Source organism: Gadus chalcogrammus, chromosome 8 (assembly GCF_026213295.1).
Source record: "Gadus chalcogrammus isolate NIFS_2021 chromosome 8, NIFS_Gcha_1.0, whole genome shotgun sequence".
NCBI classification, from domain to species: Eukaryota; Metazoa; Chordata; class Actinopteri; order Gadiformes; family Gadidae; genus Gadus; species Gadus chalcogrammus.
The window spans coordinates 600,853-616,777 of NC_079419.1; the positions used below are offsets into that span (position 1 = coordinate 600,853).

Consider the following 15,925-nt stretch of genomic DNA (forward strand, 5'->3'; position numbering starts at 1 on the left):
TAGCCACACGTTGTCCCTTCTGAACTTGAACACACAGTTAAATTCCTTTCCTAGCTCCTCTTGTTTACTAGGGCTGTGTTCAAAAAATAGATCCGCGATCCGATATCGATTCATGCTCAAAAAGCACGATATCGATCCAAAAATGTCTGGATCGATCTTTAATTAATAAAAAAAAAAAAAAATTCAAATAATACTTGGATTTTTGTCTAAAATAAATACTTGATTCTTGACTCTTCTCTCTCTGTGTCCCTCTTACACGTACACAGATACAATCACAAACACATGGAGCTGTTTTGTCTATGGGACAGTATTTATCTGCATTATGTCTGTAAATAGTAGCTGTTAGCTTAGCCATATCATGTCACGTCCACATTTGATACATGGAGCAGAACATAGTGGGTCATATGTCCGATGCTTTTTGGAAACGTTTTCTTCATTAAACGTGCCAGACAGATTTTGTATACATTTTATTCATTTGTAATTAGCTACATCGGTACGCCGTCTTTCAGAACCTTTCATTACCGACACTATAGAGAGAAAAAAGAGTGCATCCTCATTGTACCCAGCACTTCTGAAAATGTACTTCCGAATGCGTCTCTGTCCCCAGCACATTTCAAACCAAACTGACGCCCATGCCCTTCACTGTGCATCAACACACACCCTCAGACCACCTAAGACCAACCTCCGCACCCTGGGCGATCGGGCTTTCTCCGCTGCTGCTCCAAGACTATGGAACGCCCTCCCTGACCACCTGAAGGCCCCACAGACTACAGCTGCTTTTAAACGAAACCTTGAGTCTTTTTAAAACAGCCTTTAGCTAATTTGTCTTTTACTGTATATGTTTCAACAACCTTTTTCTTTCTTTTTTTATCTCTGTAGCACTTTGAGATTTTCGAATGTAAAGTGCTCTAAAAATAATATGTATTATTATTATTTATTATTAATAAAAAAACGAACTGATTAAAGCGCTTTGAGTGCCTTAAAAGAGAGGGCTACATAATTGCAATTAATTATTAGATATTTATTTACAAGGTATATGCTAAATGACTACATTTAAATGTAAAACTGACAAAACAAATCAAATTTCCTGTTTTCCCATCCAATTATCCAATTCAAACAAAGTAAATTGTCTCCCACATGTTATAAGTCGTTTGTGTGGGACGTCCTTTGTGCGGTGGACTTGCTGCTCAGACTAGCGGGTCTGAAATGACGTGCCAGACAAGGCATGTTCTTCAACAACAGCTTCCTGAAGTGACTCTGTAACCGCTTACCCACAAAGGAATAGAACATGGGGCTGATGCAACAATACAAGAACGCTATGTTTCTGGTCACGTACAACGCATAGTTCAACGCCTCGACCTGATCGCACTTCCGGTTTGCATCGTCGGTTGTGGAGATCTGAATGGCCTTCAGCAGGATCACGATGTTATAGGGAGTCCAGCAAACGAAGAAGGTGATCATGATGATGAATATCAGCTTCACCGAGCGCCATTTCTCCCTCATGCGAGTGGACATGATCCGCACGGTGATGCAGGTGTAGCAGTACATCACCATGAAGAGGGGCAGCAGGAAGAAGAGGAGGAACTGCATGTAGTAGCTGACCAGATTCCACTGTTCGACGACGTCGGCGTGGTATCCTGTCTCCTCACACATCAGGCCGTGCTTGCTGTGCTTCCACACGCCTTTGAACACCAGCTCATTGAGACTGGCCAGCACACTGATGAACCAAACGATCAACGACGCCCCGATGGCGTACGCCCTCTTCCTGCTCTTGGCAGCGGACACCGCGTGCACCACGGCCAGGTAGCGGTCAAAGGTCATCAGGGTGAGGAAGAGGATGGAACTGTAGAAACCAATCAGATGGGCACTGCTGACCAACTTGCAAAGCACCGTGCCGAAGATCCACTCTGAGGAATGGTATTTGGCCAGGAAGGGGAAGCTGGATGCAAACAGGATGTTGGAGGTGACCAGATTGATGAGGAAGATGTTGGTGACGCTGTTGACCTTCTCAAGCTTGACGATGATGAACAAAACAAGCCAGTTGCCTAAGTAACTCAGGAGGAAGTTGATGTAGTAGAAATAAGGAGTGATGGCCGCAAATTTGTTGACGTTTGCTGAAAAGCAGTGTTGGACGAGCCCGCCATCGCAAGATTGATAGCTTGCGTTTTCGCTGTTGTTAAGCATATCCAAGTATTTTTTATCCTCATAATCATCATAATTATCCTCATACTCCATGGTTATTGCTTGAACCTGTGGTAGATGGAAAAACATATTAATAAGTCTCATATGATTGAATGCTGTGCAAATCGATGTATTCATCTACATGGGTGATATGCATTTGAGACGGAAGGCTGTGCCCATCAAGCATTAGCTGCTCTGAAGTGGAGCTTCAAATGACAACACAATTAAAACACTTTTATACTTAAAAGGTCTGGATCAAATATTTTGCAGTTAAAAGAACAAATGATGATAATAATAATAATATAATAGTTCTAATATAATATGAGAAATATTTAATATATTATTAATATAATAAGCAAGACAATAGCTGAGAGCTCTACAGTGACAGCTTTCAGGTATCAAACATAGTGTTTCGGTGACTGCAGAAATATAGTTATAACACACACTGTGCATACATGCCTCACATATAACACTGTACAAATTAATGTAGGATCTGTTCTATGCCCAAATCATGTTTCTTACTCATTATTTTATTGGCTGTAATTGCAGCTTGTCTTCTCCATTCTTTAAAAAAAATACGAATGCTAATAATTGATTGATAATAATACATAATGACATATTGCTGGAGGTGGACGGGCCACCGTCTAGTCATTTCAGTGTAAAGGGAGAACTTAATTTGGCTTTTAAAAGATTCTTCTTAAACAAAATAACTCACCAATGTTGATTTCCGTGTGTGGAGGAGTGGATGAGTGAAGAGCTGTGGGTGTTGAGCATAGACATGAGGGTTAAGGGATAGTTCTTAAGAGGAACTGAGATATCCTCCCCATTTACATTACGCAACTTTAAAAGGACACCTCTCGCCCATACGATGATTCTGGCACCAATACTGAACAGAAGCTTGGCCTGGACTCGATGTGTTTTACACTCATACTTTATAAAGTCAAATACTGATAATGATGTAATCTAAAGCACCGTTTGATTAGCACTTTTCATACAAATACGACAGCTTACTGGTACATGCTGACCCCAACGTGGTAAACATAACAAGACTGTTTGGCATTACAATAGATTGTGATGATTATCATAATTAATAATCTTTACATGGCTGGCTGGATTTAGTTTAAGATGTATATCGTAATGAGTCTGGTGATTTTAACTAGAGGGATACCCACCTCCACAGTGGAAAATGGAACAATCTTTATAGTAGGCTAAACAGCAATTCAAATATGTGACACAGCTATATATGCTATCCCTACATAGTTTAATACTGACCTAGTTTTCCTAGTCCAATATAATACAATGGTTTGAATCTATGAAACAATATTATCAGTAAGTCATGCAATTCTAATGATTGAAACCGTAGTAAAACCAAAATAAAGTAAGCTCATGCATTTCAGAATATGGTCTCATTTTCATTGTTTGAAGAAGACACAGTGATCATGCATCAGTGGCACTTTGTTCAGACAAACTGCAATACTTCACTGTTCATGTGAAAAGAGCATAAAAAATATGATAAATTGACTAAAACAAGTACCCATATACTTCAAGGGTACATTACAAGATTCAAAATCGACATTTGTGTACATTACAAGATTCAAAATCCAAACACTGGTTGGAAAGGTTAATAAATAAGTATAATACTTAAAAGAAAAAGCCAACTGGTATCTTGGAGGTACATTATATCACGCAATCACAGAACCGTTTTAATTACGTTCATTACGTTAGGTAAACTTTTTGAATGTCTGAAAACATTTCTTCATGGGAAAAACATAATTCCAAAGCCAACATAGGAACAATCAGCTGTTAAATCAACTGTAAGCAAAGCAAAAAACTAAAAACAAAAGCAGCTCCAGACGATTCATGATAGTATAATGCCTTTGATCTCTTGGAGAGGGGATGTCCACACCGTGACACCTGTGGAATGGGTAAAGGATTAAAGTAATGATGGATGTCACACACAGACAGGTTACTGGGTTTGTCTTTACCAGGTTCACCCTTGAGTTGGGTCGCTCTTCTCCAGTTTAAGAGTTCCAGAGGATGTTATCATCGTCACACATGATGAAAGAGCAATGTTGGTAATAATGACACATCGGTACGGGAAATGAGTGCATCTTAGGGTTCCTTTACCCTGGAAATGATGGGATGGAGTGGCGATCTGCAGGTAGAGGGGGCCGGCTGGATGAATTCAAACATGCAGGCTGCTGATGTCCTGGGGGTGACTGAGGTAAACGGTGCCCTGGATTGGGCATGTTGCCCTCTGCGTGATCACGGGGTATTGCCAGGGAAGAGGAATATCTGATTCTGACTGAACAGATATGTGGTAAATCACATCCCAGTAGCATTGGATTTGCAAGCACAAAAGAGATTCAAACGAGCTGAACATTGGGTTTAAAAAGGGAGAGGTGGTTTAATTAGGGAAAAATGTTGAGGACATGCACCCTTGATCTTTGAATTCAAACATAATTTGTGTCCCACAAATAAATGGCAGTGGCATTGGCTTGAACACGGCTTGTGACGACCAACCCTGGAGAGTTACGCAATAGCAGAGCAGGGGGGTGTTTCAACACTAATGAAGAGAGGCTGAAGAGTGGGCACTTCTCTGATCTGCTCTGATGCATGTACACACACACACACACACACACACACACACACACACACACACACACACACACACACACACACACACACACACACACACACACACACACACCAGATGTGTCATCTCGTTAACAGTTATAAGCTAATCATAGATTCATGCCAAAAGAAAAGACAAAAAAGCAGAAGAAAACAATGAGGTATCAAGAATTTTAGCGCATACATGAGCGCGACCCTACTGCCGCCTTCTGCTTGTCAGGGTCTGCGCGACATCAGGGGCCCCCACGCCACCCTGTGGGGGAACCCAGGAGCTAGGGCCCCCACGCCACCCTGTGGGGGATCCCAGGAGCTAGGGCCTCCACGCCACCCTGTGGGGGAATCCAGGAGCTAGGGCCCCCACATCAACGTGTGGGGGAACCCTAGCACGGCTATTGCCAGACCAAGCTCAATCGTAGATGGGGAAGCTGCTGTCATTTCCTTCAGCACAAGAGGCGTGATCAACGGGCCAGTTCAAATGACTCTGTACGCAATTGGCTGCTTGCCGTCGCTTCCCTGTCGTCATTGTGTTAAACCAGCCAATAGCCCCCCAGGGGGAAAATCCAGCTTGGTGATTGGCTCCTGCAAAAACATATCGGAGGCAGAAAGAAATGTGTTGCTCTTCTTCAGACCCTTCTGCAGGGCAAAATGGGCTGGGGGTACCCAGTCTAGGGGAACCCAGTAGGCAGACGCTAGTGTAATGGGCGCGAGGTTGGACCCAAGAACAGCACAGACTAAGACCAGCGTTGGAACAGTTCAAAAGATTATTGTCCAAACGGTCTTAAAATCCACAGAAGGTACACAAGAATAGTCCACAACCTGAGCTAGCCAAAACAGTCCGACCTTCTAGCAGAGACCTCCGGGGAGGGAATCCAAGCGAACTGGAGACAGACAAGGGGCGAGCAGGCAGAGGGGTCAGGGACAGAAGGCTGTTCGGATGGAAAGCCAGGAGCGGATCATGACAGTACAGAGCTGGCAGTAGGAGGGAAAGCCAGGAGCGGATCATGACAGCTAGTCACCTCTCGTCTGAGAACACACCTTTAGATCCTCGGGGGGCCCGATGCCCTGGCATCCCCGGGTGGCCCCAGGGCCCGTCCTGGCCCGGGTGCCCTTGGGGTCCGCGCCCCCCCTCCAGGCCGGGGGCCCCCGGCGTTCCCGGGGGTCCGGCCAACCCTTCACACTGACAACCTCCGGACGGAGTGACCAGCTGGAGGAGCTGAGAGAACTGAGCTCAGCCAGCTCCTTCTTCCAATTAGCAGACACTTCACGGCCACCATGTTTTGGTAAACATTAGATAATTAGACCTTGAGAAGAGGTTTTGTTAGAGTTGTTTATACATTTATCTTTTAATCATCTGCCAAATTCGGGTTCAAATGAGAGCCTTAACCTGCAGCTGTATTGAATGCAATGCTTTGTTGTGTTTCCATGTTACTGATGAGAATCATTTGGCTTGATAAAACCTTAATTTCGCTAAACCCCCTCAGTTTGACACAGAGTTGGATAGAACACTCAGTTCCTCACCATCTTTAAATGATCTGAAATATTTCCTCATTATGTGTGCTTGTGTGCAGGGTTGCCACTTTTTAGTAATGATACATCTCAAACACTTTTCAAGGTCAAATTCAGGGTTCATCCCAACAATAGTGGAGCGTTGCTTGTAGCACTCACCTAACTGCATGATGATGTGCAGTGGCAGCAAGTAACCTTAGCCTGAGCTTGAATCCGAGTTAGCTGAAGTCGGATTCAAGCTCCATTCTTATGTCGCCCTCTAGTATTGATTTGCATTCTAAGCCCGGTGAGGGAATTCTTAAATCACCACTAGAGGGCGACACAACTCCTTTAGAATTGAGCTTGAATTTGCTTGCAGTTGAACATAGCGAACACTGACGAATTCTGATCTAATTTTTCAGTGTTCATTATACTTTGCGTGGAATAGAAATGTCCTTCTATAAAAAGCCATCTCCATTCATTGATTTGTAATTAAATCAGTTTGGAAAAATAAATGGGTGAGTTTTTACTAGGTTTAACCATTTTATAATAACCATAGATAAAAAAAAAAGGGTTCTGGCACAGTTCACAACTTAGGAATATCACTCTGTAATAGCACATTTGTCCAAGAGTATTTAAGAAACAAACATTAAGAAAATATTTTTCTTTATTAAAATTAGGAAAATTAACATTAAGAACATAATGTTTTTTATTCACTACATTACATTTATTTGCAGATACTTTATACTTTCAACTATGAAGCTGAACCCCAAATATTGCTTCCCGATCACACATCTTAAAAATAGGAACAAGGCAAAGCAGCCGTCGGAGCACTATTAAGAGCTACGACATAAAAGAAGAGCTGGAGATTATTTTAAACATATCTATCAACATATATTTTAAGTGTTGGAAGAGTGACGGTAGACGTGGAGTTGCGGTAGCTCGGAAAAATAATTTCCTTTAGGGGACAACTAATACCTCTTACCTCACCGGCAGAACCGAGCACGTCGCCCTGGGGAAAGCTAAATCACACACCCACAGTGTCACCTCTGGTGTCCCCCAGGGCTCGGTGTTTGGCCCCACCCTTTTCTCCGTCTACATGCTCCCCCTGGGCAGCGTCATCAGCAGGCATGGGCTATCCTACCATTGCTATGCTGATGACACACAGCTGTACCTCTGAACCACCCCCACTCCTTCTTGCCCCCTGCCAACATCCACATTGACCACCTGCCTGGAGGAGATAGAGGCGTAGATAAAGCTCAACTTTATTCAATTGAACAGCTCTAAGACAGAAGCCATCCTCATCAGCCCACCACATCAGCTCCGCTCCTCCCACATTACCAGCAACACTTTCTCTGGCCGAAACATCCCCCCTTCCATATCTGTCACCAACCTGGGTGTGAAAATGGACCAGCAATTGAACTAAGACACCCACATCAATCACCTCCGCAAGACCACATTCTACCACCTCAAAAACATTGCCAAACTGCGGCCTACACTCACCCAGGCAGATGCAGGGAAGCTCGTCCACGCCTTTGTCTCCTCCAGGTCGGATTAATGCAATGCACTCCTCATCGGGATCTCTGGCAAGAGCATCCAGAAGCTCCAGTACATACAAAACAGCGCTGCCAGGATCCTGATGAGGGTACGCAAATATTGAAAACATCAACCCCATCCTGAAATCCCTTCACTGGCTCCCTGTCACATTCAGAATTGAATACAAGGTCTCCCCCCTCACCCACCAGGGCATCCACGGACATGCCCCCCCCTACCTCTAGGAGTTCCTCACCCCCCAGACCACCTCCACACCCTTCGCTCTGCATCAGCATTTAGCACACACCCTCAGACCACCTAAGACCAAGCTCCGCACCGTGGGCGATCGGGCTTTCTCCGCTGCTGCCCCCAGACTATGGAACGCCCTCCCTGACCACCTGAAGGCCCCCCAGACTATGGAACGCCCTCCCTGACCACCTGAAGGCCCCCCAGACTATGGAACGCCCTCCCTGACCACCTGAAGGCCCCCCAGACTATGGAACGCCCTCCCTGACCACCTGAAGGCCCCCCAGACTATGGAACGCCCTCCCTGACCACCTGAAGGCCCCCCAGACTATGGAACGCCCTCCCTGACCACCTGAAGGCCCCCCAGACTATGGAACGCCCTCCCTGACCACCTGAAGGCCCCCAGATTATGGAACGCCCTCCCTGACCACCTGAAGGCCCCCAGACTATGGAACGCCCTCCCTGACCACCTGAAGGCCCCACAGACTATGGAACGCCCTCCCTGACCACCTGAAGGCCCCCCAGACTATGGAACGCCCTCCCTGACCACCTGAAGGCCCCCAGACTATGGAACGCCCTCCCTGACCACCTGAAGGCCCCCAGACTATGGAACGCCCTCCCTGACCACCTGAAGGCCCCCAGACTATGGAACGCCCTCCCTGACCACCTGAAGGCCCCCCAGACTATGGAACCCCCTCCCTGACCACCTGAAGGCCCCCAGACTATGGAACGCCCTCCCTGACCACCTGAAGGCCCCCAGACTTTGGAACGCCCCCCCTGACCACCTGAAGGCCCCACAGACTATGGAACGGCCTCCCTGACCACCTGAAGGCCCCACAGACTACAGCTGTTTTTAAACAAAACCTTAAGACTTATCTTTTTAAAAAACCCTTTAGCAAATTCCTCTTTGACTGTTTATGCATTATATGTTTTAACAACCCTTTTTTTTTCTTTGCTTTTTTTACTCTGTAGCACTTTGAGATTTTCGAATGTAATGTGCTCTGTATTATTATTATTATTTATTATTAATAAACAAACTAACTGATTAACGCGCTTTGAGTGCCTTAAAAAAGACGGCTACATAATTTCAATTGATCATTAGATATTCATTTACAAGGTATATGCTAAATGACTACATTTAAATGTAAAACGGACAAAACAATAATCATCATTCAATTTTTTCAAATTAAAACAAAGTCAATTGTCTCCTAAATGTTAAAAGTCGTTTGTGTGGGACGTCCTTCGTGAGGTGGAATTGCTGCTCAGACTTGCGGGTCTGAAGTGACGTGGCAGACAAGGCATGTTCTTCGACAACAGCTTCCTGAAGTGACTCTGAAACCGCTTACCCACAAAGGAGTAGAACATGGGGCTGATGCAACAATACAAGAACGCTATGTTTCTGGTCACGTACAACGCATAGTTCAACGCCTCGACCTGATCGCACTTCCGGTTTGCATCGTCGGCTGTGGAGATCTGAATGGCCTTCAGCAGGATCACGATGTTATAGGGAGTCCAGCAAACGAAGAAGGTGAACATGATGATGAATATCAGCTTCACCGAGCGCCATTTCTCCCTCATGCGAGTGGACATGATCCGCACGGTGATGCAGGTGTAGCAGTACATCACCATGAAGAGGGGCAGCAGGAAGAAGAGGAGGAACTGCATGTAGTAGCTGACCAGATTCCACTGTTTGATGACGTCGGCGTGGTATCCTGTCTCCTCACACATCAGGCCCTGCTCGCTGTGCTTCCGCACGCCTTTGAACACCAGCTCATTGAGACTGGCCAGCACACTGATGAACCAAACGATCAACGACGCCCCGATGGCGTACGACCTCTTCCTGCTCTTGGCAGCGGACACCGCGTGCACCACGGCCAGGTAGCGGTCAAAGGTCATCAGGGTGAGGAAGAGGATGGAACTGTAGAAACCAATCAGATGGGCACTGCTGACCAACTTGCAAAGCACCGTGCCGAAGATCCACTCTGAGGAATGGTATTTGGCCAGGAAGGGGAAGCTGGATGCAAACAGGATGTTGGAGGTGACCAGATTGATGAGGAAGATGTTGGTGACGCTGTTGACCTTCTCAAGCTTGACGATGATGAACAAAACAAGCCAGTTGCCTAAGTAACTCAGGAGGAAGTTGATGTAGTAGAAATAAGGAATGATGGCCGAGCCAAATTCGTTGACGTTAGATGTAGAGCAGTGTTCGACGTTCTCGTCAACCACGTAAGATGGATCGCTTGTGTTCTCACTGTAGTTAGACAGATCAAAGAAATAGTCATCCTGCTCATCCGCCATGGTTATTGCTTAAACCTGTGGTAGATGGAAAAACACATTAATAATAAGTCTCATATGATTGAATGCTGTGCCAATCGATATATTCATTTACTTGGGTGACATGTATTTGAGATGCTTCAAATGACAACACAATTAAAACACTTTTATGCTTTAATGGTCTGGAACTAATATTTTGCAGTTAAAAGAACAAAAGGGATAAAAACAATTGACAAACGATTAACATGTTTTAATATATAATAATAATAATATCATAGTTCTAATATAATATGAGAAATATTTGATATATTATTAATATAATAAGCAAGGCAATAGCTGAGAGCTCTACAGTGACAGCTTTCAGGTGTCATACTTGGTGTTTCTGTGACTGCAGAAATATAGTAACATAACACACACTGTGAATACAATTAATGTAGGATCTTTTCTATGCCCAAATGGTTATAAATGCAGCCTGAATTTGTCTTCTCCATTCTTTAACATAATTACAAAAGTTAATAATTGATTGATAATAATAATGACATAATGCTGGAGGTGGACGGGCCACCGTCTAGTCATTTTAGTGTAAAGGAGAACTTACTTTGGCTTTTAAAAGATTCTTCTTAAACAAAATAACTCACCAATGTGAATTTCCGTATGTGGAGGAGTGGATGAGTGAAGAGCTGTGGGTGTTTAGCATAGATATGAGGGTTAAGGCCTTCCCCTTAACCCTCATATCTATGCTTAACAGGAACTGAGATATCCTCCCCATTTACATTACGCAGCTATAAATGGACAACTCTCGCACATACGGTGATTCTGCCACCAATACTGAACAGAAGCTTGGCCTGGACTCAATGTTTTTTCCTCTCATACAAATAAATTGTGTTTGTTTTGCACTTCGCATACAAATAATACTACAGTTTACTGGTACATGCTGACCCCAACGTGGTAAACATAACAAGACTGTTTGGCAGTACAATACATTACGATGATCATCATAATTAATAATCATAACATGGCTTGCTGGATTTAATTTAAGATGTATATCGGTTGAGTGGTAATTTTAACTAGAGGGATACCCACATCCACAGTGGAAAATGGAACAATCTTTATAGTAGGCTATACAGCAACTCAAATATGTGACACGGCTATATAATGCTATATATGCTATCCTTGCAAAGTTTAATATTGACCTAGTTTTCCTCTTTGAGGTAATCCAATATAATACAAAGGTTTGATTATATAAAACAATATAATCAGTAAGTCATGCAATTCTAATGATTAAAACTGTGTTAAAGCCAAATTAAAGTAAGCTCATGCATTTCAGAATATGGTCTCATTTTCATTGTTTGAAGAAGACACAGTGATCATGCATCAGTGGTACTTTGTTCAGACAAACAGCAATACTTCACTGTTCATCTGAAGAGAGCATAAAGAAGATGATAAATGATGGGATGGAGTGGCGATCTGCAGGTAGAGGGGGCCGGCTGGATGAATTCAAACATGCAGGCTGCTGATGTCCCGGGGGTGACTGAGGTAAACGGTGCCCTGGATTGGGCATGTTGCCCTCTGCGTGATCACGGGGTATTGCCAGGGAAGAGGAATATCTGATTCTGACTGAACAGATATGTGGTAAATCACATCCCAGTAGCATTGGATTTGCAAGCACGAAAGAGATTCCAACGAGCTGAACATTGGGTTTAAAAAAGGAGAGGTGGTTTAATTAGGGCAAAATGATAGGTAGATAAATACTTAATAATCCCAGGGGGAAATTATTTTTGTCACGAACTCCAGATATACATACACAAATATTAAGAATATTATATATATATACAATTAGGGCATTTAGCAGACGCTTTTATCCAAAGTCACTACGACGGCAGAGTCAACCATGCAAGGCGACAGCCAGCTGGTCAGGAGCAGTTAGGGTTAAGTTTCTTGCTCAGGTACACATCAACACTCAGCTAGGAGGAGCTGGGGTTTGAATTAGCAACTTTTCGGTTACATGACAACTGCTCTACCTCCTGAGCTAAGCCGACCCCGTATGCATATAATAATTATAATAATGTCGAGGACAAGCACATTTGATCTTTGAATTCAAATATAATTTGTGTCCCAATAATAAATAGCAGTGGCATTGGCTTGAACACGGCTTGTTACGACCAACACCGGAGAGTTGCGCAATGGAAGAGCAGAGTGATTCAACACTAATGGAGAGAGGCTGATGAGTGGGCACTTCTCTAATCTGCTCTGATGCATATGCACACACACACACACACACACACACACACACACACACACACACACACACACACACACACACACACACACACACACACACACACACACACACACACACACACCAGATGTTATCTTGATAACAGTTATAAGCTAATCATAGATTCCTGCCAAAAAAATGACCAAAAAAAAAAAAAGCAGAAGAAAACATTGAGGTATCAAGAATTTTAGCACCAACATGCACGACACAAAGGGTTTAAAGGTTCAAGAAATGAGCCCTGCTATCAGGAATGTCTCCATCAGGATTATGTATCCACTTTATCAATATGGTATAAACCAGGGTTTTTCAAAGTGTGAGAGAGTGAGCCCCCCCTCAGAGAAAAAAATTCAGCTGAGCCCCCTCCCCCAATTTTTTTTCTAAATACCTGTGTTTTGAAAGCTATTTTAATTATTTTACACATTTCAAACATCTCCGATCATAATTTTAAAACATTTGGAACATATTTTTGAAACATTTGAAACAAATTTTTTAACATATTTTTTAAACATATTCTGAAACATTACAACATCTTTTTTGCGTTTTTAAACAACACAATTTCACAACTTTATCTAAGCATGTTTTAGCTTAACCTTTTTTAAATACATTTGAACATCTTAATCTGTGTAAACTGCCAGTTTACAGATTCATTCAGGGTCCCCGACTCTGAATTTTCGGAGTCGAATCAGATCTGCCTTTTCAGTCCAGAGATTCGAATAATTCGGCGGGGTTTGTTTACCGGCGTTGCTATGGTGACCTAAATTATTATAAGCAACTGAAAACGACGCCGGTTTGAAACTAAAACTGATTCTGAAAAAAGTATAATTGCTATCAAAATTCCGTTTCGATATTATTGAAGATACAAGTGTTTAGATTTGTTAAATGGTTTGCACGAAGATAAACGGTTGAAAATTGATTTAGTTATGTTACTTCTACAGTTGAAGTACGACTGATGATTTGAATCATCGTCTTTCAGGGGTTTTTTCGGGTTTATTTTTTTCTCACGTCGCGCCCACCCTGAAGAACTCTGGCGCCCCCCAGGGGGGCGCCAGAGTTCTCACAGCTTCTATTATCAAAATGAGCATCCTACCGCGGGTTAACTTCTGTAGTACGATGGTGCCCTTAGCACCCCCTGTTGGACACTGGGAGAAACTGCAAACATTTGTCTCAAGATATGTCTGGAAAGGGAAACGCCCACGGGTCAAAATGTCCATCTTGCAGCGGCATAAACTTTCTGGTGGTCTTGGGTTTCCAAATTTCCAATTTTATTTTTGGTCCTCAACCCACCAACCTCTACATACTCTACATGAATCCGACGGCACAGGTAGCCTGGCGTTCTTTAGAAGAAAATCGAGTTAAACCACATTGGCTTCAGGACTTAATTTACTCTAACATCCCTATCAAAACCTGCAAATCCAAATTTGGCTCTTTGATATCGCATTTGGTCGCCACATGGTAAACAGTGGTTTTGTTCCAGCAAGTTTTAAGCAGGCGATTGTCCAGCCACTGCTTAAAAATCATAACCTGGATGCAAAATGTCCAAAAAACTACCGTCCCATCTCAAAATTACCTTTTATTTAAAAAATCCGGGAAAAGGTTGTTTTATCACAACTATTGCCCTTTTAAACCATGGCGAGATTTTGAAACCCTTCCAATCAGGTTTTAGATCACGTCACAGCGCTGAGACAGCCTTGCTGAAAGTAACGAATGACCTAGACTCTGGAAAAATGCCATTTTGATCTTACTAGACCTCAGTGCCGCCTTCGACACTGTCAACCACAACACTCTCTTGTCGCACCTAGAGCAGGAGTTGGTATCAGTAGCACAGCTCTTCAATGGTTTTCCTCTTATCTCACCAATAGATCTTTTAACAGTGTCTATCGGACAGTTCTCCTCACCCTCTGCCCCTGTGTCCTGTGGGGTTCCCCAGGGGTCCATTTTAGGCCCGGTCCTCTTCTGCCTATACATACTCCCTCTAGGTAATATAATCAGGAAGCATAACATTGCATTTCACTTTTCATTGCATTTTTTTTTCGCAATTATATCTTCCTCTCAGATCTGCGGACTCGCTCCAAACCCTCCTTGACTGCCTTGAGAAGGTAAAAGTTTGGATGGGTAGTAACTTCCTCCAAATTAATAATGACAAAACGGAATTCATTATTTTTGGCCCTTCCAAATCGAAAGCCCCTCGCGCGGCCGACTTAGGTATTCTCTCCCCCTACGTCAAACCCCACTCCAGAAACCTGGCTGTCATCTTTGATTCAAATTTCTGCTTTGACAAGCAAATTGCTGCTGTAGTCAAGAGCAGTTTTTATCAGCTCAGAGTCATTGCCAAGATGAAACCCCATTTATCAATTCACAATCTGGAAATAGTTATACATGCCATCATCACATCACGGCTGGATTACTGCAACTCCCTTTACCTAGGACTCCCTCAATCACTCCTCTCTCGCCTTCAGTTGGTCCAGAGCTCCGCAGCAAGGCTGCTGACTGGATCCAGAAAGCGGGATCATATAACCCCCATCCTAGCATCCCTCCACTGGTTGCCCATCCAGCACAGAATTCATTTTAAAACCGTACTTATGTTTTTTAAAGCCCTAAATGGCCTGGCCCCGCCGTACATCACAGAGCTCATCCACCAGCACTCAGCACCCAGGTCCCTTAGATCAGGTAGCTTGGGTCTCCTGCACGTTCCGCGCACTAGGCTAAAACAGAGGGGTGACAGGGCTTTTGCTGTGGCTGCCCCCCGCCTTTGGAACGAGCTGCCGCCTGCAGTCAGAAACGCTCCTTCCATCAACATTTTTAAATCTAGGCTTAAAACCAACCTTTCCTCCCTGGCCTTTCCTCCCCTTTTGGGATACGTCATTTATTTTATATGTTTTTATCTATGTCTATGTATGTGGTATGTGTTCTTTTATATGCCTCTTTGCACCATGTACGGCACTTTGGCCAGTGAAAACTGTTTTTAAATGTGCCTTATAAATAAATTATACTTACTTTACTTACTTACTGTCAGTCTGTCAGTCTGTCTGTCTGTTAATCTGTCCTTCTGCCATCTCTCTCTCTCCCTCTCTCTCTCTCCCCCACCCATCTCTCTCTTTCTCTATCTCTCTCTCTCCCTCCCCCCCCTCTCCCTCTCTCTCTTCCCCTCTCTCTCTCTCTCTCTCTCTCCAGGGGCCGGTTGCACCAACTGGGCGTAACTAAGCCTGGTCGTAACTGCTTAGTAGGTCCTAGTTACGACCTGGCGTTAGAATGGAACTAACACCGGTTGCACCAACGGGATTTACGCCTGGTCTT

At 43.8% G+C, this 15,925-nt stretch overlaps 3 protein-coding genes across 4 annotated transcripts in view; all 3 read right to left on the minus strand.

The window, feature by feature from the left end:
- LOC130387629 (C-C chemokine receptor type 3-like) overlaps positions 1 to 15,925 on the minus strand; it is a 38,125-nt gene that overhangs the window by 20,594 nt on the left and 1,606 nt on the right. The gene's annotated exons all lie outside the window — the stretch shown is intronic.
- On the minus strand, positions 89 to 2,928 carry LOC130387623 (C-C chemokine receptor type 3-like). The gene has a single exon (XM_056596810.1). The coding sequence runs from the start codon at positions 2,317 to 2,319 to the stop codon at positions 1,141 to 1,143; it is 1,179 nt and encodes a 392-aa protein (XP_056452785.1). The 5' UTR covers positions 2,320 to 2,928; the 3' UTR covers positions 89 to 1,140.
- LOC130387627 (C-C chemokine receptor type 3-like) lies at positions 8,872 to 11,072 on the minus strand. 2 transcript variants are annotated; one of them, XM_056596814.1, is made up of 2 exons: positions 10,992 to 11,072; positions 8,872 to 10,392 (listed from the first exon to the last, which is right to left on the minus strand). In XM_056596814.1, exon 2 carries the CDS (start codon positions 10,375 to 10,377, stop codon positions 9,295 to 9,297), a length of 1,083 nt encoding a protein of 360 aa, XP_056452789.1. In that variant the 5' UTR covers positions 10,378 to 10,392; positions 10,992 to 11,072; the 3' UTR covers positions 8,872 to 9,294. The 2 variants fall into 2 exon arrangements, with proteins under 2 accessions (XP_056452789.1, XP_056452790.1); XM_056596815.1 differs by having other exon boundaries at positions 10,952 to 11,068.